The sequence below is a fragment of the Aythya marila genome (genome assembly GCF_965140915.1).
Source record: "Aythya marila genome assembly, chromosome: 20".
Lineage (NCBI taxonomy): Eukaryota > Metazoa > Chordata > Aves > Anseriformes > Anatidae > Aythya > Aythya marila.
The window spans coordinates 8850943-8877737 of NC_139061.1; the positions used below are offsets into that span (position 1 = coordinate 8850943).

At 41.9% G+C, this 26795-nt stretch overlaps 1 protein-coding gene across 1 annotated transcript in view; it reads left to right on the top strand.

Annotated features, from left to right (window-relative positions):
* The first annotated feature begins 1955 nt into the window (after positions 1 to 1955).
* MED13 (mediator complex subunit 13) overlaps positions 1956 to 26795 on the top strand; it is a 57138-nt gene continuing 32298 nt past the window's right edge. Inside the window, exons 1-3 of the mRNA XM_082776067.1 lie at positions 1956 to 4083; positions 6000 to 6234; positions 15119 to 15287. Of these exons, the coding sequence (XP_082632193.1) occupies positions 4018 to 4083; positions 6000 to 6234; positions 15119 to 15287 (470 nt within the window). The 5' untranslated portion in view covers positions 1956 to 4017. The remainder of the gene's footprint in view (positions 4084 to 5999; positions 6235 to 15118; positions 15288 to 26795) is intronic.

The following is a 26795-nucleotide window of genomic DNA, read 5'->3' on the forward strand; positions in this document are numbered from 1 at the left end:
ACACTAGATTAATCTTCTCCTTGAGACACTGAAGTGTACTGTTTCAGGCAAAAGAGGTGGGTTCTCAGCTAATGAAAATTTGGTGTCATCCTGAAATCAAGGGGAAGACACGAGAGTACATTTGTTATGCATCTAGCCCACACTGTGTCATTTGACTGGATTTCCATTCCCACTGCCAAATCCCAGTTTTACCAAAAGATGCCTTTTCCTCTTAAAGAGAAAACCATACTGGTTCTTGTGTACTAGTGCCGAATGTTGCTTTCTTTTATTTTCTTCAAAGTGTTGGATTTCTCCTTAGGGAGGTGTGACTTAACATTGCCAGCAACTCTCTCTGCACAGTGAGATAATTGCTCTAATGACCAAAGCGTCACACCGAAACTTCAGAGGACCTTCGTGTGCCTCTCGGTGCCCACGGTGGTGCAGAGGAGTGGGTTCTGAGTGCCACTGCAGAGCAAATCGCTCTCACACCGTGGTCCTCACCACAGAGAAAACCATCTGTTCCACTTGGAAAGGGGCTTGGTTCCACTCGCCCTCCCCCCGCATCCCAGCTCTGGCCCCAGCTGCTGTGGTTCGATGAGCAGTGAGGGAATGAATCTCCTGTGTTAAAAATACTCTGGTTCTATTTAGATAAAAAGAAGAATCTTGCTTGCCTACACTGACATACAAAAATAGTCCTAGTGTGAGTAAATCTTCAAAGTTTTTCTCTGTGAAAATATCTAGCCTCACTTTTTTTTTTTTTTTTTTTTTTTAACTTGCCATACAAATTTATTTATAGAGTGTCCTTCTTTCCTCCCACTCTATCAAGGCAGAAGGTTGCCACTCATCTTGTTCATGAGTCCTGAAATAATTTGCAGGGCCTTTGAAACATCATCTTGTTGCATAGTTGTGATGCAATGTGCTGCTGTTGCAGGAACATATCACATTTTAATGTGAATGTCATGTTAGCTTAGACATTTAAGTCTTTACTTTAGGCTCTTTACACCAGTTTGTACTTTCACTCCAAGTTTGCAGTCAAAAAAATCTGCATATAGTAACTTAAAATTTTACATTCTACATGCAAACCATTGCATGAAAAATTAATATGTAATACGAGAGGATTAGCAAGTGCAATATACTTTCCAAGTGTTTCTTAAAAATAGCTTTCACTGACACTGTAGCATCTTAAGTCTGAATAATCTCAAATCTGTGCATATAGTAACAGAGGAGCCACCTACTGTGTCCTCATAAACTGCGTAACATGTAGCTGTGTGAAAAACCTGATTTCTGGAGTACAGTTCTGCTCCACAAAGCATGATGTCTGGGGGGCTATTGAAAGCATTAATGCTGACGCTAAATATTACTGCGAGCTTCCTAAATTTTTGCCTGTGTTTTAGAATGGCTCTAGGATCCTTCGTACGGAATTAATTTTGCAGGGCAAAGAGGAAGGATAGTGTTAAGTGCAGACTTCAGGAAAACTCTGCCAAGGGGTAGAAATTTGTGGTGGAGGAGCCAAGACGAGGATTTCTGGGAGGTGAGAGCCCACGGCCTTTGGCCTTTAGCTCAGACACGATGGATGCCCGCAGCACACCCCCTGTAAGCCACCGACACCGGGGGGTGCGGAGCGGGGACACCCTCAGCTCTGAGCCGGGCCTCGGGCCCAGCCACCTCAGGGCCTGTCTGTGGGAGGAGGCGGGCCTCGAACCCGCGTCCCTCTGTGCCTCCTCAGCGCCCAAGCGCGCGGCCCAGCCCGCCGCGCCACGGCCGCTAGATGGCGGCCTCCCAGCGGGGAAGGCGCCGGGCCCGGCAGCGCCGAGCAGGCTCCTGGCGGCCGCGCCGCGCCACTGCCCCCTCCCTTCCCCCGGCGGCCATGGCCGGGCGGGCCCCACGTGACGGCGCGGCGGCCAATGAGAGCGCGGCGGCGGGAGGGGAGGGGGGGGGCGCCGACTCTCGTCCCCGCGGCCGCCATTAAAGCGAAAGGGGCTCGGAATTAACCGGCAGGAGCCGCGCCGCGCCCCCCGCCCCGCCCCGCCCCGCCGCGACATGGGGGAGACGCGCTGAGGGGGGAGCTGGCCCAGCACCATGCCGCGGCCGGGCAGCCGCCGACAGAGGCACCGCTGAGGGGGAAGCGAGGAGGAGGAGGGAGGAGGAGGAGGAGGACGAGGAGAGCAGCGCAGCCGGCGGGGGCTTCGCGGCACCGACTCCGCCAGCAGCAGCAGCAGCCGCCTCAGCGGGGCCGGGCTTTGTGGGGCTGCCCCCCCCTTCCCCCGCCGCCCTTCCGCCTGACGAGACCCCGGGGCCCGGCCGCCGCCTCCCCCCCCCCCTCCCCTTTCCCCTCGCCCTGCCCTGCCGAGGAGGGGGCCCCGCCGCCCACCGCCCCCCCTCCGGCGCCTGAGGAGAGCGGGGGGCCCGGCCCGGCCCTGCCCTGCCCCGCCGGGGGGCCCTCGGGGCTCGCTCCCCCCCCCCGCAGAAGACACCGCTCCGTTTGAAGACTCTCGTTTTTATATTTCTTTTTTTTTTTCTTCCTTTTTTTTTTTTTCGCCTTTATTATTATTATTTTTTAAGGGGGCAGCCCCTTTTGAAGGCGGCCCTCCCCGCCGAGCACCCCCCCCCCTTTTCCCTTTTCCCCTTTCCTCTCCCCTCAGCCCGAGGGGGGGGTCCTTGAGGGGCTTCGGCGGTAACTTGGCGGGGGCCGGGCCCCCCTGAAGAGACCCTCCCGGCCCCGTGGACTTTGTGGGGCTCCCCCCGGCCCCGGAGGACAGCTGGGGGGGGGGCGCAGCCTCCCCGAAGACACCCCGCGATCTGCCCCCTGCCTCCTCCCCCGAGCCGCCTGGGGATCGGCCTCCGGGAGCCTCCTCCGAGCCGTCCCCGAAGAGACTCCGAGGGGCGCCCGCAATTTCCTCCTGCCAGCCCTCGCCCCCCTCCCTCCTTTCCCCACGGAAGGATTTTTACCCACCGGAGGATATTTTGGTTTTACCCTCTCGACGAAGAGCCTTTTCCTTTTCGGGGAGGGGGGAATTTAATCCCCCCCGCCGGGCTGCTGAGGAGACTTTTGCGGCCTTTTTCTCTCAAGGAACACCTTCCCTCCCCTGCCCCCGCAGATGGTTTTTGGGGTACACCCCAGGAATTTTTTTCTTGTCCGGCCTTTACGAATTCTTCAGACTTGCCTTGCTTCAGGCCCCCGAAGTTTGTTTTTATGATTTAAAATTTTAATTTATTGGAATATTTTTTTGGAGCGGGGGAGAAGAATCTGCTCCCCCCCACCCTGTTGCCCTCGGACTCCGAAGAGACGAGCCTGGATTTTTCTCTCTCCCACAACCAACCCTTCCCAGTCATTCTGCTGTTTGCCCCTTTCTCATCTGATCACTAAAAGAAACGGGAGGAAGAGGAGGGAGGTTTTTATGGATTGATTGCCCCCATCGGATTATTTATTTTCCTACTTCTCTTGCTCGGCATCTGAGATAAGAGGAAGGAGGGATGTCAACTGATTTTTACCCCTAGCCCCCTGGATTAATTACCCCGTTTTTATTCTCTTGTTGGATCAATTACCCCTTCACCTCACCTCCTCTCCCTCCCCTCCTTATGCGAATGAGAAGACAAGAGGAACAGGGAGGATTTTGATCTTAATCTCCTGTCGTTGGATTACTTACCACCTCCCTCTTTCTGGTCTCCCCTTCCGTGGTGGCTTTGCCCCCCCCCCCCCATTTGATATCCAGAAGAAGAGAAAACGTTCCGAGTTTCTCTCGCTCGCTCTCTCTTTTTAAAAAAAATCGTTATTTAAAAAAAAAAAACCCTCTCTCTTACACCGCTCTCCTCCCGGGCTATTTACCCAGCCCCTATTTCGTGTGCGTGTGTGTGTGTGTACGTATGTAAATCCCTTATTTAATTGCATTATTATTTGTGCGTGTGCCTCGCCCCCCTCCCCCCGTTCCCTCGCAGTGTCTGTCTCTCTCTCTCTCTCCCTCTCTCTCTCTCTCTGTCTGTCTCTTTCTTTCTTGTCGGAGGCTGTGGGATAATGGCGTGTGGGTTGTGGCTGTGAGGATGAGTTCCTGCTTCGTGCCGAACGGGGCCAGCCTGGAGGATTGCCATTCCAACCTCTTCTGCCTGGTGAGTGCCCGCCGCCGCGCCACGGCCGCGAGTGGGAGCGGGAGGCGGCCGGGGGAAGGGGGGGCAGGGGCAGTGCAAAGCCAAGCAGCCATTTTTAGCAGAGCTTCTGCTGGATGAGTCCTCGGAGTAGGCCCTGCCTGGAAGCAGCCAACTCTCCCATGCCCCTCCGGTCCCCCCCGCCGCCGCTGTCTGTCTCCCGTCGCCCCTCCCTCCCCTTTCTTCCTGCCTCGGCGCTCCCCGCCGCTCGCCTTCGCCTTCCCCGTCCTCGCCCGCAACTTTTTTTTTTTTTTCTCTCTTTCTTTTTTTTTTTTTTTTTCAGCTTTCTCTTTAACCTTCCCAGCCCCGCCGCCCAGCCTGCCGGCTCTCGCCTCTCCTCGCTTTCTCGGCCAACTTTCTCCCCCCCCCCCCATCCCCATCCCCTCCGCTGCCATCCCCTCGCCTCCGAGGGCCCCCTCGTTTGCTGCCTGCTCCCAGCCCGGAGCTGTGCTGGCGGTGGTACGCTCCGGGAGGCACTGGTGGCTTGGGTTTTGTTGTGCACCATTTTGTAGCCTTAAGTGCGAAAGCCTTCGGATGGAGGATTTTTAAAATTTTTATTTATTTTTTTTTGGTAGCTCCCAAACTAAATTTGATTCAACCGCACCGCGATGCAATTTCTGGTGGCCGTGCCGACCTGCTTCATCAGTATTTTATTTTTTTTTCCCCTCAATGCAAATTAACTAATATTAGGTGACTGCCTGGTATTTGTTATTCTCGTCATAAGTAAAAAGCTGTGCCAAGCTGTTGTACTGGTATTTTTGGAGGGAGGGGAATCTGGACAGCCTGAACATGTCTGCAGACTGCATCAGGCCTGCAGCTCCATGTTACTGGTGCGTTTTTAAACCTTCAAGTCTTTCTAGAGTATCAACTGTTGCAGGCTCCCTGCCTTTCCTCTACATTTCTCCTGAAGGTAGGAAGGCTGCCATGTTAGGTTTAAATGTTGCAGTGATCTTAGGTGTGCTTATTAGGAGGAAAAAATCAGTGACTTCTTAGCAAATGCCGGCTGGGCTCGGTCTCCCTTCTCAGGCCGAACCAAGGGATGATGCCTCCCCAAAGCACCTTAAGGTGCCTGCGCTCAAGTGGAAAAAACTTCGTATTAAAACTCAGTGCAGTATTGGCTTGTAGATAATCCAGGAATCGTCTCTTTCCCACTGGGTATGGTGGTAGCTCTTTCACTTTATAAAGTCAAATGAATCTTTGCCCAGAAGGGGATTTAGTGGATCATAGCCAATGATGTGTATTTTAATGAGAGAAACAGGATTTAAATTCTTAAAATGTGGTGTGAGAAATGAAAAGCGTGGTAGCTCAGAGTGAAATAAGTGCACTTAAGAAGCTTCCTGTGCAGGAGAGAGCATTTTACAATGGAGAAACTTGTGAAATTTTCTGAACTAGTAGGTGACTGGAAGGATGTATGCCTGAGTTAGATTTGCTCTGTTCCCCATATATCCTTAGATATCTTGGATTGTAAAAAGCTGTGTATGGATAAGCAGGCATAAAATGAGAAGCTATTTGCTAAGGCAAGTGCTTAAAAGATTGGGCAGTTGTAGTCTGCAAATAATTATATTGTCACTCATTTTTCATTTTTGTTTTAAATCAAATCTGACTTTTCTCTCTGTAATATTAAAGATGAAGGGAAAATGAACAGCTCTTGCTTTACTTCAGTTATTAAAAGAGATCTTAGAACAAGGTGCCCAATTATTTCCAGTTTATCTTCTAAGGTAGAGAAAGCTTACAAGTACAATTACTATTAAGTTTTGTTGGACTGATCCTTTACTCCTTCCTTCCATTTGCCTCTTCCTGTGCCATCTTCTAGTTATAGCTGTGTGTTTCTGTAGGGAACGTACCCCAGTGTCTGACAGTTGTTCTCTTCTTTCCCACAGGCTGATCTAACTGGGATTAAATGGAAGCGATACGTATGGCAGGGTCCAACGTCTGCCCCAATTCTCTTCCCGGTCACGGAAGAGGACCCTATTCTGAGCAGCTTCAGTCGCTGTCTGAAGGCGGATGTACTCAGTGTTTGGCGGCGAGACCAGAGACCGGGACGCAGGGAGCTATGGATATTTTGGTGGGGTGATGACCCCAACTTTGCTGACCTAATTCATCATGATCTCTCAGGTAGGAAGAAATAATAACTCCTTTTAGTCAGTGAAATGATGCAGTTACTCGGGACGTTCTTCTGCCAGCCGTTACAAAAATCTGTACGAGATAAACCGTTGTCTAGAGATAAGATAAATGTATTCCTACAGTCTACAACTTTGATTTTTTATGGTGATAGTGGAAAGAACTCTCAGAAGAGCCAAATTATTACAGCAGTACGCTGATCAAACAACTGCTGTCTGTGCTTAGGTGGTCTTGGGCTGCTAGATTATCAAGAAACAAGTTTTTGCTCTCTGCTTTTTTTATTTTGGGAATAAATAAATAAACACAACCAAGCAAGTAAGCCTTTAAAGAAGGAGCTGCTCAAATTCAGTCTTCTTGCACCCAAAGCCGTGCCTATGATTCAAAAAGGATGCCTTAGACGTATTTTGATCAGATCTCCTTCATTGGCAATTGGACCTTTCAAATACTAACCCCCCTTTTACTGTGTAATAAAAATTGTAGAGAACCGGGCAGCTCCTGAACCGTGTGGAGTTGTTTAGATTGGAAGTCAAGTTGTTGGTGAGAAGTCCTCAAAAGGAGGCATCTGAAACTAGCTTATTGGTTTTGTGCAAGAGTCTTTCACCCTTGTACTTTTATGATTTATCTCTCCCTTTTCCTGTGCTCCAAACCTGTTCTTGCTTTAAAACTTAAACTTGCCACTTCTGAAAGACTGGCAATATTTGTATTTCTCAGTATTGTTGTGTTTGAAACTTGGCACTTTATTTTGAAAATGTTTACTTGCAGTGTTATGAAATTAAGCTTTTGAACGATCTGTGTGAGTCTTGTCGGTGAGACTACGCTGATTCTAGAGGAAAAAAAAAGTCACATTACTCTAATTTCCTTTCAAATAATGTACAGTATTCAGGTTACTGAAGTGTAAAATGAGACCCAGGTTTGGTGACCTGGTAACCAGAAATTGTTAACTCTGTCTGTGTTTGTGGATAAGCTGAAGAACAAATACAAATTTGAAGTGCCACTGAGGAAGCTGACTTGAAACAATTTAATAGCGGGTGGGATTTTTGTACAAAACAGTATGATCTGGAAAAGAATTGATGTAGTAAAATAATGTTTATTTTGTTTGAATAGTTGACTTCAAAAGTGGGATGCTTCTGGTATTCCTGTCTGTCCTGGAAATAAAACTTTGCATCTGAAATGTTACTTACATTGTAGGTTGCTTGATATTTTATTGCATTTATGGTTTCCTTATTTTTGCCCTATGAATAACCTCAGTCTTGACCTGCAGGGCACATCCTTTATATGGCTGAGATGTGACTTAGGGCAGGCCCAGGCCCAAAATAGCATTTAGCCTAAGCGAAGACCAACGCTTATGTGAAGGCATCTGTGTAAATTTTGTGTACTGTTGGCCGATGGGATTAAAATGAGACGAGTATGTTCCATATTTATGTGTGTGTGTTTAAGATCAAATACAAGTTAAGCCATTTGGAGACTGCCTTTCTGCTCTAGCTGGCCATCAAAGTCTTGTTTGAACAACTTTCTTTGCGTTCTTTCTTGAATCTATCTAGTAGCGATTTAGTACGAAGGTGCCTCTTGAGAATAGCAGCGTTTTGTAGCTGAACTTTCAGATCAGTGTGTGTTTGTATTTTAGAGGTTTACACTTCCGCACAGGTAGCTAAACAAGCATCATACTAGGTGGGTGTCAACTCTTAACCTCTCCTTGTGTCTAAGGGAGAGCTACTAGGGGATTAGAGTCTCCCAAGCATGTCTTTGCAATTGTTTGGGGTATTTTCTTTGTTAGGTCACCTGTGGATGTCTGCACTTCCAGAGAGAGGCTGCTCTGCGTGTCTTGCTATTAAGTATTTTTCCACCGAAACACTTACTGCTCATGAGATTGTTACCTGCGTCTGTGTGTAGATGTACCTGATGTCATGGTTTTAGCAGGCAGGTTTTTTCTCCTCTTAATTAAAAGGGGACATTATAATCTCTTAGAGCATGTTAGTCTGCTTCGTTCTTATATGACCAGAATTTGATAAAAATATTAATCGGCTGTGTTGTGGAGGAGATGGCTGAGGAGTGCCTGCACCTGCATTTTTTCTCTTTCCTGTTACACAAAATCTTAATGTGAACCTCATATAAGAAAGAATTATGGCTGAACCCAAACAATGTTATCTGACCTTTGTCATAGACCTAATGGATTTTTTTCATTGGTGGACAATTTCTGCTAGCAATTCACATTGCCCTGTTCTCCCCGTGATTGCTTGTTTCATTTTCAACGGGAAAGATAAATTACTTCCTGGCAGAAGCTTGTTACTTGCAAAATTGATTGGAAATTGTTTGCTGCTGATGGTTGAGGTGCTGCCTCATTTAGAACTTTGCTACCTCAGTAGGTGAGGAATTGCCCTGAAGACCTGAGCGAGGGAGGCACAGAGGGGTAAGAGCAGCCTGCTGCTGGCATGGCCTTCATAGCCCCCAGCAGGCTTCTCGTAGGGAAGTGGGGCTTGGAAGAGCTGTAGTTAGAAATGTGCTGGGGTTAACAACTTTGATTCTGGCTTCCTTTGGCGTGAAACTATTCTTGTTAGGGAGAGGTCAGTATTTGGACAGTTTTTGTTATTTTTTTTTTGTGATTTGTAGTTTCAATGAATAATGGACGTTCAGTGTCTGGAACATATCCCAGTCATCAATCCTCAGAGATCTGAAATAAGGCACCCTTCAAGAATCTCTGTATCAAGTGCAGAAGTGTCTTCCCAAAATCACTTTTAAAAGGGAAAACGTAGGGTTTTGCAGGTGTGCATCTATGCTTATCACCTGTCTCTCTCAGTTCAGCTTGTGCATTCTAGAAGTTTTGTCTTTGCCCCAGAGATGTGTTTGAATGAGTGCTAGTGGCTATATCTGAATTCTCGTATCCAGCCTTGGATAACAGCCTTGTTGATGGTCAGGGATTGTTGTTGCCTGGGGGCATGTCAAAAGGAGACTTGTTCAGAGATGGTAATTGATCAGTAATATTGACTTCACTCAATCATTTTTTTTCTTTCCCTTCCCTAGGAAGAGACTTACGGTTTTCTTTGGAGTTACATACAATAAGTCTATTTCTCCCTCAACATAGCTAGAGGCAGGCAGAAGTTAGTGAAATGTTATTTTATCCTCCAACAATCTCAGAGGTTATGTTTTTGTTGTGACAGTGAGGCTTGATTATACTAATTTCTGCAGCTCAGACCTTAAAGTAGGACATATCATCAAATTTCAGAAGGCAATGGTCTCTCTCTGGTCTGATCAACAGTTTTATTAGATGAGTTCCCTTTTTTTTTTTTTTTTTTTGGTTTGTTTTAACTACCTATACATTTTTATATTGCTAGTAGATAGTTTCAGATTTGAAAGCAGTTGGGTATGAATTATGTACAAGACAGTCCCAAAGAACTGGTTACGTTTTGATGAATGCCCGGATAGGGGAATGCTTCAGCGTGTCTTTGACCTTCAAGTTGCATCTCTTAAATGGTGGGCTATAAGGTGCCTTTTTCCTTCTGGTGTCTCTTAAATCCTGTTAACTTACTTTAAAGAGTTTTCTTTGTATCTGTCATACATCAAGTTAACCAGATTTTTGTTTGCTGAATGGTCTTCCTCACACTTCTGGGAGGGATAAATGTAATTTTGCAGCTGGCCTTGCTCAGTACAGGGAGCTTGGCTCATCTGTAGTGGATGCCAATGCTCCTGCATGTGTAATAAGAAAGCATTAAGGGTGTTCCTTGCTGTGTGGGGCACTGGTGTTTGGCATTCTTCTGTCCTCCGTGTCAGAGAGAGATGTGTCCTCTTCAGCAAAACTGCTGATGAGCGTTATGCAAAAATTATTGACTCAGACTTTGTAAAACTTCTGTGACTTGGTATGAGGACCAGCTCGAAGGAGGTGCTGAACTTTTTTTCCCTGTTTTCCCATTTCTACTGCCAAGCATGCATGTGAAACATATGTGGAGTAAGGTGAAAAATACTTTGTCATAGGAATGGATTTCGTGTCATATGCTGGTGTGAGGTACGATGTCACATGCGTAATGTACCAGCTCATTATGAGCCATGAGCCCATGATTGCTGAGGATAAGCTGGAACAAGGTATCTGCTTATGGTATTACTCAAAGGCAGCGTGCAGGAGGCTATTAGGGAAACACGCAGTGAAAAAGTTGTTCAGCTTTTCTTTCCTTATGGCCAAGTAAAAGAGCTCCACACCAGTGAAACTCAGAGCTTGCAAGTCCTGAAGGAAACTCGTTACCTTGTTATCCCCATAAGCCAGCACAGTTACAAACTTACTATATTGTAATACTTGTACGTTTTTAGTCCGTGGAAAAAGAGGTCTGCTGGGTAGAGGAAAGCATAAAAACATGGCATGCAATGCTGGTGAAGGGCTGGCACTGCAAAAGCTAACTTACAGTGGTGCTGAATATTTGGAGGATGGTGTTTTGGATGGTAGCTCCTGTTTTGGCTTGTCTTTCAGTTGATGACATTTTGCGACTAGTTGGGGTAGCTAAAGTCTCTTCAGTGAATGTGGATGAGATACAGCCCTACAGTGGAAGTTGTCTGGCTTGGATTCTTAAGTTGGTATTTTGGAACTGTAATCAGCACTTTATAAACACAAAATGCTGCTTCTCACTTCTATAAGGGATATGAGCCCTTAAAACTGTAAAACTCTTTCATTAGGTTAACTGAATAATTCTCAGTTTGAGCAACTTTATTTAATATAAAGCATCTGGATTTAAAAATCTTTCATTTTCCCTTAAAGGAGACCTTTATTTACTATTCTACTATTGTATTTTTATAGTGTTGTATACAGCACCAATTTCACACTACTTTGCTTATTATACTTCCCTCATAATCTGACGCTTCCATAGGAAGTGTGATTTGATTGTATAAATCAATTTTGCATCAGTCTATTCCTATAACTGGCTTGCTGTCAAGTGATGACAGAAAGAAAGCCCATGAAAGTAAGTAACACTTTTTAAAGATGCTTCTAAGTCATAATACAAGGAATGGATTTTTCCTCTGTGTAATTGAAGTAATGGGGGGGGGGGAATAATCCAAAGTGCTGGCTTGTCTGTGACTTGTTCCTTTGCATAGGTTATTTTTAGAGGTTCGTTGTGCATTAGGAAGACATTTTTAATGGCATGGAAAACATATTCAGCCTTTTCAGTAGGTGGTGCTTACTGGTATTTTGCTGGTATGGGCAGCTAGATGTTAAAAGGAAGGAGGAGGAAAATAGACATTCTTTAAAAGTGTTCTTGAAAATGGTATTTTTACTAGTGTATATTTCCATTAGTTTTTCTCCTAATTTTGTAGGTTCTTGTAAAGAAAACTCCACTTCATATATGGTGTAAAGAGGGAGGGAGGAAAACTCCTTATAGGAGGATAATGTGTATATATTTGTTTAATGCGTTACACAAATTTCTGCCACAGACCAGTTGGCCAGTTTGGACAGCTAAGAAGGCTAATCAAAAATAAAATGTTTGTAATCAAAATTAAAATATTTGTAACTTCCAGGTTGCCAGAGCACTTTTGTGGATATCACTCATCTGAAGTGAAATTGTGGCTTATCACCTTCTTAAAATGAATCAGCAACTCGTTTTGGTTTATTAGGACTACCAGGTTGAACATTTACTGTTATTCTGTTTAAAAAAGATTAGAAGACAAAAGTGTCTCTTCCTCTCCCTCCCATAAAAGGATTTTTAATGGTTTACTTTGCACAATTTGTATTAAGTAGGAGGATTCTTTCGGTTGTTGGGAAACAATAATTTAAATGAAGAAGCCAAATATTTGGGAGGTCTGAGCTGATGTATTTCTCCCCTTCCATCCACCACCCTACCAAAAAGGGGGCTGGGCTGGGGCTGGTCACTAAACAGGCTTCAAAAAGATGTAGAACTCTTACTGTTATTTTTCTGCATGAATTTGAATAATGTTCTGAAATGAGGGTATCTTTAACTGTGATCTTATTCAACCTTCCCTTTCTTTAGCAAGATGCACTTCAGCTTGATATTTTGGACCCCAGATGCTCTTCCCGATCAGCAGGCGTGTTTGTAGCATGCTGTCTTTTTAAATTCTAGAGTTTTAATTGTAATTTCCATCTAATGCCTTACACTTACCCCACATAACGTGCTCATCTTTTGCAATTCCTAAGGGCTCTCCTAGCTTAGTTTACTGCTGAAACAATGTTGTGGCAAGTTCTTGCACGTAAACTTTTGTTAGTAACGTGGTTGTCAGCACAACTATTAATGTTAAATGCAACGCTTAGTGCTTTGTAGTATCCTCTGAAAATTGAAACTTCTCCTTTGTGTCCACTGTATGACCATCAAAATGCAAGCTGTGAGTTACGCTTCGGTGTACGTGCGACTTCAGCAGCTTTCCTCTCATTGATATACTAATATGTCAAAACAAAATTAGGCAGAAAGTCTGGAAATAGCTCTTTGTTTCCTCCCATTATAGGCAATTGATGCAGGGGATGTTCTTAAAATCATTTTTTAAATTGCAAAAGCCATACAGAAACCAACTATTTAACCTTTGAAATGGTGTGGAGTTTATTGTGCAGTTAAAGTCCAATATCATTAAGCTTTGTAGTTAATGTTTGCTCTATTGAGCTGCTTGTTTGCCACCAGTTGAGCAGTATGTGCTGAGCAGCAAAGCTGCCTGTAGGACAGGGTTGCTCATTTGTGTGTGTCTACAAATCTCTGAGCTGGGGAGAAGGTGTCCTCTTGGCACCAGGATTTTATACCCTTTGACTTTGGACCTTTGTTGCTTTTTGTTGCAAGCTTCTTCTCTGCTGTTTCTGTAGTGAGTTACTATATTATAGTGTAGCTTTGCAGTTAGAAAAATAAGCGTTGGCTGAACTTCTGCAGTGGAGTAGGGTGGAAGGGGAAACTCAGGGTGAGGTCTCCTAGGAAATGCAGTTCCTTGCTTTTCCGTGTCTTCACCAGAATTATTTAATGTCATGATTCATCTGCAGTGATGTGCACCTCTTCATTTAGAAATTATGGGGCAGGTCTGTTTATGCTGCTTCTATCCCTCAGAGAAGGATTCTGGGACAATGAGTAATTTTCTATAACTCGCAATAGAAATCTGGTGTGGAAATGTACATTTATTTGTCTGGAATCTGGCAATACGCAGGTATGGTCCCCACGTTCTAGTTGCATTAGCATCCTGAAATTCCTTTCCCTGACATCCTAGACACTGTTTATTGTAACGATCTGTAGAGTTTCTTTCTAAATAAAACTCTTAGGTGTTTGGTTTTCTCCATGCTCTCTAATTTAAGGATATTGAGACTTTACTTAATACTATTGCAACCTTTTAAGCTTCTAAGTGGCTTCCAGATAAAGGTGAAGGGGCTTATTTCAAAGGGGGATTTAAAATGCAAGGACTTGGCTGCATTACTGGGGTTTTCTGACCATGAAGCAAACCAGTGGAAAGCTGTTAGAACCAAAATGCTCTCTGAAGGAGGTGAACAGGCAGGTTGCTGTTGTAAGACATCATATGTGGAACTTAATCTGAACCCAGGCCTCACGCCTTGGAGGCGAGAAGGCTCAGGGGGCAGTAAATAAGGGATATGAGCAACCTGTTCTAACTTGGAACTCCGAGTGAGGGTGGGAGCAAGTGACCTCCACAGGTCCCTTTCAGCCTAAATCATTCTGTGGCTACCCAGAGACTGAAGTAAAAATCCGTCTCCTTATCTACGTCAGGCAGGCTGGTAGCCTCTGCAGTTACTGAGTATAAAAGCGATGGCGGTGTAAGAAGAACTGTGCTAGGTTAGTCCAAGGTGAGTAGTAGGAGATCCTTAGGGGTACGTCAAACGTGATGCACAAGGAACGTAGGCACAAAGGTAAGGCCTGATTGCCAGTAATGTAAGGACAAGATCTTGAGTTTCCTTATATTATCTTCCAAATTCCCATGTTGATGGGAATGAATGTGACACTATGTGTGCACTGAGAGAGGTTACAGGATCCTTCAAGTGTCCCTCACTTTACTCACGTATTGTGGCTGCCTTTGTAATTCCTTGGGCCGGTGCGTGGACTTCGAGGGCCCGCAGACCGTGTTCGAATTCTGATCGCAAGCCAGAGTGGTTAAAGAGATTACAGCATCTTGTAATGAATCTCGCTTTCCGATTTGGCAAATCAACTTGGCTTGTGTAAGTTGGATTTCAGGCCTGTGTTTGATTTGTGGGGCGTATAAGATCTCAGCGTTTCACTTCAGAATTGCACCACTATGAACTGGGCCTTGTCTTTCAGCTCGCTGTTCTATTTACATGCATAAGTGTCTTATTTTGTTTGTTCTGGGTCTTAAAAAATAACTAAAATAATAAATACAGTTGTGCATATCTTCTGGGGAAAAGGTTTAGGTTGTTCCTACTAGTGTTGTCTGAAGCCGGGTGGTGTTCCCTCCCCACTGCCCCCCCTTCCTCATTAGCAAATGGATGACCATTAAGGGTCAGTTAATCATTGATATATGTGCCTGGCTCTTCAGTCAATGGTACCTAAAGACATAAGGATATATTAAAAATCTGGCTTTGGGCAATATTTTTAAAGCATAACTATCAGCTAACTTTTCAGGTACATGTACGTAGCTCAGACCACTCAAAACATGAGCCACCTTGCAAATAGATCAGCAGATACAGTGTTTTTGCAGACTGCAACATGTAACTTACTGGTGCTACTTGCTCCTTTTGTTTACCAGCAGCCTTTTTTTTTTTTTTTTTTTTTTTGTGGGGGGGAGATCTATAACATGAGTAGAATTATCTGAAAGTTACAGGCTTTTTGTTTTTGTTATGCTGTGAATATCTTAAGAGCTCGTGGGAGAGGAAAGAATTCTATGATATGTCTAGTACACGAAATAATAGGATGTAATTCAATGTTAACTTCTTTTTTTCTCCTTTGCCTTGTAGAAGAGGAAGATGGTGTTTGGGAGAACGGACTTTCTTATGAATGTCGCACTCTACTTTTCAAAGCCGTTCACAACCTGTTGGAGAGGTGCTTAATGAATCGGAATTTTGTGCGCATTGGGAAATGGTTTGTGAAGCCCTATGAGAAAGATGAAAAACCTATAAACAAAAGGTAGGATGTTCTGTTTTGCTTTATTAAAGAAGCTGTAGGGTTTATTTAAGCTTCGTGCTAGAAGAAATCTTTAATTAAGAGCACTCAATGTATGGCTTGTTTGAGATCCTGGATCCCTGATCTTTCTTGTTTTTCTGCCTTTTCGGAGTTCTTCAAAACTTCCTTATGACAAAGGGAGGTAATACCGCACTTAATAGTCCATCTCTCCTCTACTCATACTCTTACACAGACCATGGATAAGAGAGATGTCAGAAAATAAGCTAAAGTTTTCTAGAAATGAAGAAAAGGGTAACTGTGAGGAGAGTCTTGCTCTGAAATTCCCTGTATAGTGATGGGGACTAATTCTGATTGTAAATACTACTTATTCTTTGAGAAATCGGGGTCTAGAGAGCTATTTGCAGGCTCCATGTGTGGTTTAGATAAATTGCATCATACAGTAGTCTTTGAGAAGAGAGTTTGTCAGCTCCTGATCAGAAAGCAGGTTGCATCTGGGAACACTGGTGCTAGAGGAATGCATATGGCTCCCACATTGAGGGGGAGGAGGGCGAGAAGCAAATTTCTGATCTAGATTGGAAGAACTTCTTCGCATGGTTCTAACATGGTTTGACACGGTCTATGTTGCCTAGCAATAAATAATGAAATGAATAAAAACTAGGTTAGCTGGAACAAGTTTAATCTCTGTTCCCAAATCAGCTTTTAAAATCCAAAGTAATTTAAAGCTTAGAGAATGTGTTTTTTTTTGTGTGTGTCTGTGTGTATGTGTTAAATCTTGCATGCAGGAAATTTTGAGATCAGTGGCTTTGCTTTTTGGGTGTGGAGTTGGCCTTTGTTGGCATCTTCTGTAATAAATTTAACTTGAAAGAGGGCTAGAGCTGTTTTGGAGCAAAAGAAGCAGAAGCACATGTTTGTGTGTGTTTCTGTTAGTTGTGAACTGCTGCTTTTAATTTATACATAAAGTTGTCCTTTAGTTCTAGGCATCTCTTTCTCCATCCTATTCGGGGCAAATGTCTCCTCTCAGGGGTGTCCTTGCCCATCCATTTCTTCTGTTTGTTGGTGCTATAAATCAATAGTAAAGAGTTTACTTTTAACTATTTAGACTGATAGCATCTTGGCACGCTCTGGGCTTTCCTCATTTGAGGAACTGGTTTTCCAAATTGCCATTTGAAACCAGCATTAGTTATGTCATGGCATCTCTTACAGTAATTCTATAAAGCTCGCAGCAACAGCTGGAAAAGCTGATGAAACCTTTTAAAATAAAATAGCAGTATTTGTTTAATTTGGAAACTATAATTCATTCTTTTCTTTTCTTTTCTTTTTTTTTTTTTTTTTTTTTTTTTAAAAAAAAAACAAAAAACTCAGAAAGTCAGGGTGGTTGATGGGAATAACTAAAAGAATTGTGTGCTTACCTTCAACGCAATTTCATCATAAGTAGTCCAGAACTAGTGGAGAAGTAGGTAGAAAGATAAGACAGATCTGTGTTAAACAGCTTCCTTGTAGAGAAAGCTGTTTCCTACCAGGTACCAGCTGATATTTTGAGTAGAGATTTGTATGAAATAAAGGGAGGGAAGCAGTTAACAGATGTGCATATTCCTGGCTTATTTTGCTTGCCTCTTATGTATATTCCTAGAAGTTTGATCTATACTCTCTGTAAATTCAGGCTGGTTGGAGGGATCCATTCAGGCCCCTGTTGATCCCTGCAACTTTGTGCAGAGTGGAGCCCAAGGGAGTGAAACAACTGCTTTGTGATACCAGCCCTGCAGCTGGGAAGCTTCTGGGGCTGAGGAAGAAGTGTCAGGTGGAATGATTTGGGTGGATTTTGGTCTCTTGCATGAATTCAGAGGCTCTTGTAGTCAAAAGGGACATTTCTCACTGAGTGTTAAGCATGACACTGCAGCAGAGCACAAGACGCTAGCTCAACATAAAAGGGCTTGCAGCCAGCCTGGAAAATGCCCTTAATGTTGCACCTAGGGTCCTAATATGTTTTTTAGTAGACAGCTGGCATTAAGGCTCTGTAGGAGTGTCAGAGCTGTTTAGGTTTGGTTAGTTTTAGACCAATTTTTGTGTTTTTTTTTCCTTTCTTAGTATTGGTCTTGATGATTAAATGGATCTTAAGTCCATCTCTTCTGTAGGTGTGGTGAGTTAATTAAAAAAAAAAAAAAAAAAAAACAAAAAACACACTATCAACACCTCCACAAAGCCATGCTTTTGTATGTGATTATGGATATGCTTATTTTAAGAATCAGAACACTTTTGAATCTACGTTTTTGTCTTTTTTGGCACTTTTTCTATTTTTCTATCTTTCTAGTAATAAGAGTAGTGATTCATAATGCTGATTTCATAAGCATGTTGTACTTGCTTCTTGATGTGGGAAGAATAGTCTTTTTCAGAAGACTTTGTTTTTTTCCTCTGTTATATTTTAATTTTACATATAAATATTTCCTTCCCAGGAAAGTAGTGCTCCTCTTGTGTGGAGGCAGCCACAGATGAATGTGGCAGGTATTGGATCTGTCACGGGGAATGAAAGACTTTTGTTCAGAGAGGTTGTAATTACTTCCCTATATTGCCTGTGCAGATTAAACGTATATCATTCTTATGGAAGAAAAAATTACCATGTGATGATGTTGGCGTATCTTTATTCCTCCTTTCCATCTTAGGAAATATTAAATAGCGGTGGAAGTATAGGAAGAAAGTGCCTATGCCCAAGAGTAGGAAGGATTTTCCCTGTAGTGGAAGGGAATGAATGGTGCCTTGCTTCCTTTCAGCCCTTGTTACAGTTACCTTGAGTAACTCATCCTGTAGTTAGGATTGCTTTGTTTTCTTTGGGCTGTTCTTTGCATTAACATTCAGAAACCCAGAGTATAGAACTCGCATGCCTATATAATTTAGAGATGCTTATTATGCTGGGTATGAAATCTGCTACCAGTCTACTTCAGATCATAGTTTATACTACCCTGTACTTTGGGACTTGGCTAGTTACGCTGCAGATTGGCTTTCTGTCTGTTATAACTACAGATTTAGATAAGGCTGGTTGCTCTTGCCGGCAATCTTAAAGACTTGGATTAGAGACTCAGTAGTCAGTGCTCTTGACTATGAAGGGAACTCGTTAGTGTGCTTTTTGGAGCTGTGGGTGACTGCTGTGCAGAGCCTCAGTCCCACTTTTTCACTTCCTTTCTCTCTGAAGGATGTGCAAATGGAGCTATTTCTTTCATTTGCAGTTGTTCCCATCTGAATTTTTCTGAGTTCAGTTTGAAAGCACGTGGCTTCAGCCTGCGTGAGGCTTCCTGGTGTCCCAGCTACAAAAGGCAGCGTTGGGTTTTTCTTGTGTGTGTGGTGGTGTGGCAGGGAACTAAAGGGCTGTTTGTTGTTGTGCTGTGTGGTGTGCTCACCTCACACGTGGGGTGGCAGAGCAGGAGGCCCGTGAGACATGAGGGTGTGATTTCTAATGGGTGTTTGGCTGGGATGACAGGTCCTCAGGCAGCCGTGGCTTCCTGTCTGTTGCTCTCTTGTTTTTCTCCCTGCGTAAGATTTTTTTTTTTTTTAAATATAAACACACCACAACCTTCACTTCTTCATTTTTCCATCAAATTTTTTTTTTTTTAATTTTTAAGAGGACAGTCCATAATGCTCATGAGCTGATGCCACCGTGATATGTGAACAAATAACCAAGGAAGTAAGAATTAATTGGTTTTAGATGGTCACTCTTCAAAGATGCTTATGATGTGACTACTAAAACTTACTAATCTAATCTTAATGTTAAACCTTTTTAATGTGTTTTTTTTTTTTTTTTTTTTTTTACTGAAGAGGCAAAAACCAAACCAAAACCAAAATGCCCCACCAAACCCCCTTGAATGTTTGCGTTCTGCAGTCACATGCTGCATGTTGACAGGGCTGCAAGGTAATAACCATGACCTGCTCTTCCCTCCCTCCCTCTCACCCCCTACTTCCCCCAGTCTAAAACCAGCGTTGGGAAAAGTGAGACAGATGTGTATTTGGTGAAACTTGATCTGCTCGAACAAGTCACGGTTGCCGTGCCCGAGGAAACTGTCTGAGGTTTTTGAGTACGCTAGTTCCACTTCTGTTTGGAGAGGGAGTAGGAATGGAGTAGGGAACTCCAAGAAGTGTGTGCACGGTGTTATTTTTTTTCTGTACTGTTCTTAATTTTTAAGCAGGTGATTCTCAAAGTTTTCAGGATGGGGGTCAGCCGGGATGATGGCAGAATAAAAGACTAAAGAGAAGGTTTTGTTAATGGCCTTAGTTTTAACCAAGCAGGGAAAACATGATTGCCACAATATTTGACACATTTTTTGTCAATCACTTAAAGTAAGGTGGATTACAGAAGCTCCATAATGTGGTTTAAATAACAACATACTAAATCACAAAGTTTTCTTCCTTTCCAACCTATTGTGTTGTAACATTCAGAAATAGCAGTGTGTGATTTCTTCAAAACTCCACGCTTTGAATGTGAGAGGCAGAGACCGTGATCTGCTGCATCCAACTGTCTCCCTTCTCTGCTTAGACTGCTCAAAGGCGGCCTCTGGATGAGGCTTTGCCTCCTGCCAGCTGGATGATAAAATAGTTGTGTATAACTAGTATAAATATGATTAGGGAACTCGTTAGTTTAAACACTATTGTAGATAAAGTTCCATAATAAAGCTTAAGTTTGATATTCCTAATGAAAATAAAAGTACCAAGGACTTATGTGGAGAATGTCTGCTGAAGTTTTTTAGATAATAAGTGCAACTTGCTGAATTTTAACACAACTGAAATGCCGGTAAGCAAATAATTGAGCAATATTGATCTGGTGGGATGATCTGATCGAAGACTGGAAACTCAGAACTCCAAGAACTACTACATTATTTGTATGGTTGCTTTTTTTCTTCTCCTCCTTTGAAATAGGAAATAAGGAGTTGCTCTGGGTAACTACATGTTTACTTTAAAAAAAAATGTTTCCTTAAAAAACAAAACAGAACAAAAAAAAAAACCCACCAACAACAAACCAAAACACAACAAAGCAACAAACCCTCCCCCCAACCCAAACACAAAAAAAGAACACTTGGAAAATTGTAAGTGATAAGCTTATCATAGCTTACAGAATAAAACTTGCTGCACAAGTTTCACAAGTAATGCTGTTTAACCTTAGCCTAGGTATGGGCTTATATAATGCAAGTACATGACTTCAAGGGAAATGACTGCTGGAAAATATATAGACACCCACAAAATATTTTAGATATATATAAATATTTTTTTCTCTACCTTATCTTACCAAGAGGAAGAGGTAAAACTATCCACAGTGGATTCCTTTTGTGAGTGTGTTGGCAATTCTTCAGTATCAAATGGCCATGGCTGGGGCTGGGGGTGTGAGCAAATTTTTCTTGATAGGGACGTAGTAATTACTGCCTACTGCAGAAATGTTTATGTTGATAATGTAACAGCAGCTACCCTGAACGATTGGCTATTGTCTGTTTGGTCTTTGCTGCCCTTAAGAGAAAGCGAATATTATGTTTTGGGTCTTAAGCCCACGTTCCTGCCTCATCCTGCTGTTTGGCTACCTTTTTCCTATTTCCCAGGGGGTCGTCTTTTGATAGGAATTGACACGGTTTTTCTTGCTTCCTCTAGAAGGATGCTCTGAGTTATTTTTTATTATTATTTTAAGGAACAGAATGAGGAGATTCCTGGATGCTGAAGCTCAAAACTTCTTCGTGATTGAGAGTTAACTGCCCAAGTACATGTAGTCATGGGCTTTGCCTTTATTTCTATATATTTAATTTGAAACCTTGATAGCTGAAATCAAGTAGTTCTTCCTTGATACTGTTGGGGTATTTTCTGTAATCTATGAAGTCTGCTCAACTGCTTTTGCTGTGTAAATTTCCTACCTACATTAGTCTTTAAATCAAACAATGTCAACATTTTTTTTTCTTTTACAACAGCTCTAATGAGGCTGTTCTGGCATCGTGTACCGGCAGGAGAGCAGGTGATGTTTTTCCTTTTACTGTAGACAGCTGGAATTGAGAGCTGCTGTAAGTAGGACAGTGCAGGATAAACAGCAGGAGCTGAGAGCATTGATCACATGATTGTCTCTTTGGAATATTGGGTTGCTACAGAGACTACAAGCAGACAAATTTAGCACTTTACATCACAAAGCAGTTTTCTCTTATTTAGCTTAAGTTACAGTGGTAGTTGATTCGTCAGGAAAAACTGAAAGTGGTATTTGGCTTGTAACAATGAATCTATGCTGTTTGTTCACTGAGCAACAAGGTAGCACTAAAACCATACAGATAGGTCAAATTTTATTAAATGAACATTTTGTAACGCATTTCAGTTTTCAGCTTTGAAAACACCTGGCTTACCAAGACGTTTATAAACGTTTCAGAATGGGGCAGAGCCATAAATTGAAAACTGTTGCTTTGAAATAGACTAATCTCTAGCTATTATCAGTTTTCCAAATATATTCTGGATTCTTATTCTTTATAGCACGTGTGTATTTCCTTGTGAAAGCATAAGCTCAGATAACTGAGATTTGTATCCTGAATAATGAAAGGCTGGTAAAATACAAGGTGACAGCTTTATTAGTCTCGTACGAGTTCAGAAATACAGGAATACAAGCCAATTATTTTCGTAATATTTCTTATAATTGTTGTATCTGCAGAAATATGCACAATTTTGTGTGTATATAGATGTATCTAAAGTTCTGGTTGCATTCTGAAAGAATCAGCTTTGCTTATATGGTTTTAATATGCAAAAATATATATTTTTATTTCAACCTTGTTTTTATTGGGATGAAACTAAGCTCAACAATGACAGCAATAGCTAAATGTGGAAGCCTTTAAGGTGAATATAATGTTCTGGCATACAGGTTACTACATTTCTATTTGTTTTAGTGCACACAACTTGGTTATGGAATAAACAAATACATTTTTTTAACTTGCTGTTCCAGCGAACTTCAAAATATCCTTAGCTATGTGAAAAATATTTTGTAGAGCCTTTGACAGTAGTCATTAATGATGTGCTTTGAACTGGAAGTTTTTCTACTTTGCTATTAGCTATGTTTTTTGCTTTGTGTTATCATCAAAATCAGCTTTCTGCTATATTTACCTTCATGACCATAGGGAGTTACTCAGAGATGCTTAGAAAAATGTCTGCTGTTCCATCTCTTTGTCAGTAGTTAGAGAAGCATCTGTATTTGGAGATACTATTACGGCATGTTAAGATAGAATATGTAACTTGCTAGAAAAATGTAGATGTGCATTTGGTTAGATCTCTTTGAGCTTTCCCGTTAAGGATATTAATGCCATTGTGTCTGCATGAAGTGCAGACCCTGTGATAGGGGCTGATACAAACCCTGATGTTATGGGGAAACTTGTAGCCAACGGCAAGAAAGGCATGTTTGTGAATTGATTAATGACGATTCAAACTCTTAGCATAGAAAGTTGTGCAGCAATATAATGAGTATGTGTGTTAGCATGTTCTTCCTATTCTGTTTAACTCATGCCATAGCACTTGAAAGAACAAACAAATCAGAGCACGTACCCCAAAACAAAACAAACAGAAAAACAAAGCTCCTGAACTATTTCAGAATTTGTGTACCTGCCTTTTGATTTTTTCTTCCATTTCTTAAAACAAACAAACAAAGAAAAGAAACAAGGGAAAAATCCCCAAACCACCACGTGTTTTTCCTGGCAACATTTTTTTTTTTTTTTTGATGCCGCATTAACGTAATGATCTGACTTTAGCATTTTCCTTATCTTCATGTTTTGCTTATTACGGCAAATACATATTTAAATTCCAGTTCTTTTCTAGTCTGAATGAAGATTGTGGAGTCTCGTCATTGAGGATTATGGCACGGTGAGCAGAGATTGAAGACTCCATCTTTAAAATTGCTGGTGAAGCAGTGCAGGTGTGAAGGTGGCTGCGTAGAAAGCTGCTCTTCATTAGCGCACTGCAGTGTTCTGGCTATTCCTGGAAGATGGATGCAGTCACAAAGAACTGTTCTGAACAAGCACTTACAAAGAAAAGGTGGTAGATGGGTTGTCTTGAGGGAGTTGCTTCTGCTTTTCTTCCGTTAGCTCAGAAAGCCTCAAGTGGCTTGGCAGCTTCCCTCTTTCTTCTCCATGATGAAAAGCCTCGAGGCTTGCCTGACAGAGAACAAAGCGTAGAGCGTAGCGTAGAACAGAGGATGATGGCAGCGTGTGTTGAGCATGCGGTCAGGTATGGAATTCCTCTAGACTTATTCTTTGGCAGTTGTTTTATTTGCTATTCTCTGCTCATTGCTATAGTGTTATTTTTCAAACAGGTTGGGGGGGGTACAGGTGAATAACTGAACACGAAGGGGTTTTCTTTCCCGAAGAACCTATTTAACTGTAAGACTGTGTTTTCCAGCCCAAGAATTTACTAGACAAGGCAACTGTCACCTTTCTAAAAATAAACTTTTTTGATAATATACTGCCTGTAATAGGCTGTAGTGAAGAAGAACTATTTGGAGATGCTTTTATTTGGGCAGTTGTGATGCATCAGTTGGGAGCTGTCAGGTCAATTGATGATGATGATGACTGTTGTCAGCCAGTCATGATATATATTGATTCTTGGTCAAAATGCCCCAAAGGATTCAGGGTGTTGGCCAATGCATTCCAGCTTTTAGCAAACACTTTATAACAATCAGAAATAGTGAACAGTATTAATAAGACTTATAACTCTTATCTCTGCTGTGTTGGTGCTCCTAAATGAAGTGTTCTGCCTGATTGAAAGGGAAATGGTAGAAAAGTAATTATGCAAGTCATTAGTTCTGGGAGAATAATTTAGCTTTGCAATGTCCATTTTCCTCTTCTAGGAAATGGGAATAGAAAAATACATAGTGAGAATATGGTAAATATTTTGTTATGATTGCCGGTGCTCTGACTTGGTTAGCCACTCGGATCAACTTGGAAGTAATTTGCAGACAATCTAGGAAAAAATGCGAGAGCTATAAAAACAAAGAAACATTCTCTCTTTGAGGCATTTGAATGCTTTTTTGACTTTGCTATCAAATGTGGTATAGGGTTTCTTTAATTGCAGACTCCTTTGTTGCTTCTGATGTTGCTGCAGTCTCCTTGCCTTTCAGCCATAGTGCGGTGCTGACTTGAAGTATGTAATCTAGTGAAGTGTGGATTAGTGAGGTTCTAATGCAGCTAATGTTTGTGAAGCACTTCGAAGACATAAAGCTCTACAGAAGTACTAATGTGGAGAAGGAAAAAAAAACAACAGACCTAATTATCTTTTTATCAAGGAGGCATTTTCAGATTTGCTAATGGAGATGCAGAAACCTCATGTATATGTAAATTTCAGCGTGCTTTTCCCCTCCTTCACTTCAGTTTCTCTTAGAAAGGTAGAAAAAGAAATTTATTGAAATTGTCCACAGTGGTTTCCATTCCTTTTCACATAGAATTGTAATCTCTTGTCTCTGAAGGATCTTTTTTCTTTTTGATGTTGAAACTCACTGAGTTCTGGTGTGTTCAGATCAAAATTCATACAGAATGTTCAATCTGGTAACACTTCATAACGTTTGTATCCAGAGATCAGTTACCAGTGTTGGACACTAGATTTTTAATAGTTAAGGTCTGTAGTTAGGCCTTTAATGAAATCAATTTATATTTAGAGTTGAGGAAGAAAATGATATATTTGAGAAATACGGTTTCGTTTTCAGAATTTTCTGTTTAAAATTTTGTCCTCTGCTCTTCAATATGCACACGTTACTATACTTGATTTTACTTTAGAACTAAAAAAAAAAAAAAAAATTAAAAAAAAGTGGAGAATCAATAGTACCTTTAAGACAGGCTTTTTAGGAGGGGCATCTGTCTCACCCCTGTGCATATACGACAAAAGTTGTGAGCATTGTGGTATAGGTTTTCTTTATACTGCAGTCATGAGATGCTCTGCACAAATTATCTAGTGATCTTCCGAGGTACTTGGAAAAAAAAAAAAAAAGTCCCCAAATAAAAGCATAGGATGAACTCTGTATTAGTAGGCAGGAAATCACCGATTTTCTGGGTTTGTGTACTTGACTAAATTGTGAAAGCAATTTGCTTATTTACCCTGAAGTGAAATGCTTTTTGACCAACTAAGTGGACTTGCTAAATTCTGAAGGGGCTCCTGTCATTTTTACTTAATTAGGATTTTTGTCTGCAGTGTGAGCCATTGAGAACAGGAGAGGAAGTTAGACAAGTGGTGGAATTTAATAGCTTTTGGAAAGGTTTGAGAAAATTTCTCCGGAGCTGAGTTTGAGGTAGCATTGTGTGCTACCAGTGAATCTCTGGAAACTTAGAGAGCTGGAGAACGTGCAAATGTATCAATAAAAAGAAATATAAACGTAATAAAAAGCATACATGTTTATGGGTTTCTTGCTTAGTCCATAAAATAGTGTATGTAGGGACAGCTAGTAACTTAGAGCTCTGCTTCTACCTTTCCTACCACCTTTCCTCCATTCCTTTGCAAAGAGCTTTGGTATATTTCTGCTTTTTTATTGTAATAATTCTTCCTTGTATTCGTGGGGACTTTTTTTTCCATAAGCATTAATTTTGTAACACAGGGTTGATGGTGTTAAATGGGAAGAAACAGTTCCTGAGCGTGACTAGTTAGATGAAATTTAATGCTGTGCCTGAATTCATAAAATATCAGTTTTGCCTTTGCTAACTTTTAGTTAAGATGACTCGTTTTCAGGATGTACCACGTGGAAATTTTTCCCTTCAGTTGAGTTTAAGGACAGCAGTATTTCGCTGTGTGTTCCGACTACGAAACAATCACATTCTGTTGTGCATAAAATGACTTCATTGCACCTACCAAAACGAAAATTGAAGGTGATGTGCCTGATTTTTCTGTTAAATTCATACGCAGAATTAGTGAACAATCTGCATTGAGACTTTCAAATCAATTGTAGCGTAGTGGATCTGCTTTCCTCCGGTACAAATAGTGCGCTTGCAGCTTTCATGCTAAAGCTGTTTGAATGATGTCAGTGCCAACAATGGCCACTGTCTTACTTCATTATTTTGTTGGAAACTTCCCTCCTGCTCAATGGGGGGAGGGGAGATGTCTTTTTTGTATTATTTTCTTTTTTTTTTTTTTTTCGATTTGGCTTTTGCATGATGACCTTGAATTTTCCTTGCTACTACTTAGGAGTAGCTGTGCAGTGCAGTGAATTGACATGCTTCTGTTATCATGCTGATGCTTCTCTTTGTCTTGGTTTATCTGAATTCTCTCAGATTATGCTACAGATGTCTGCCCTTTATCTGCGCAATAATGTAGCGTTAACTAGAGACATAGCTTAATCTCATTTAAAGTGTCTTTAAAGAATATGTGCTTTTAACTCTTCCTCATACTAAGCTTCTGCATTGCTATCTGTCACCTGGAGCCAACAGCACCATCCACTATTTCACCTTAAACCACACAATATTTTGAAAATAAAATTCAATTTGACAAGATGAGTCTTTAACTATTTGCACAGGGATTAAAGTTTAATCAGATTTCTATATAGGAACTTCG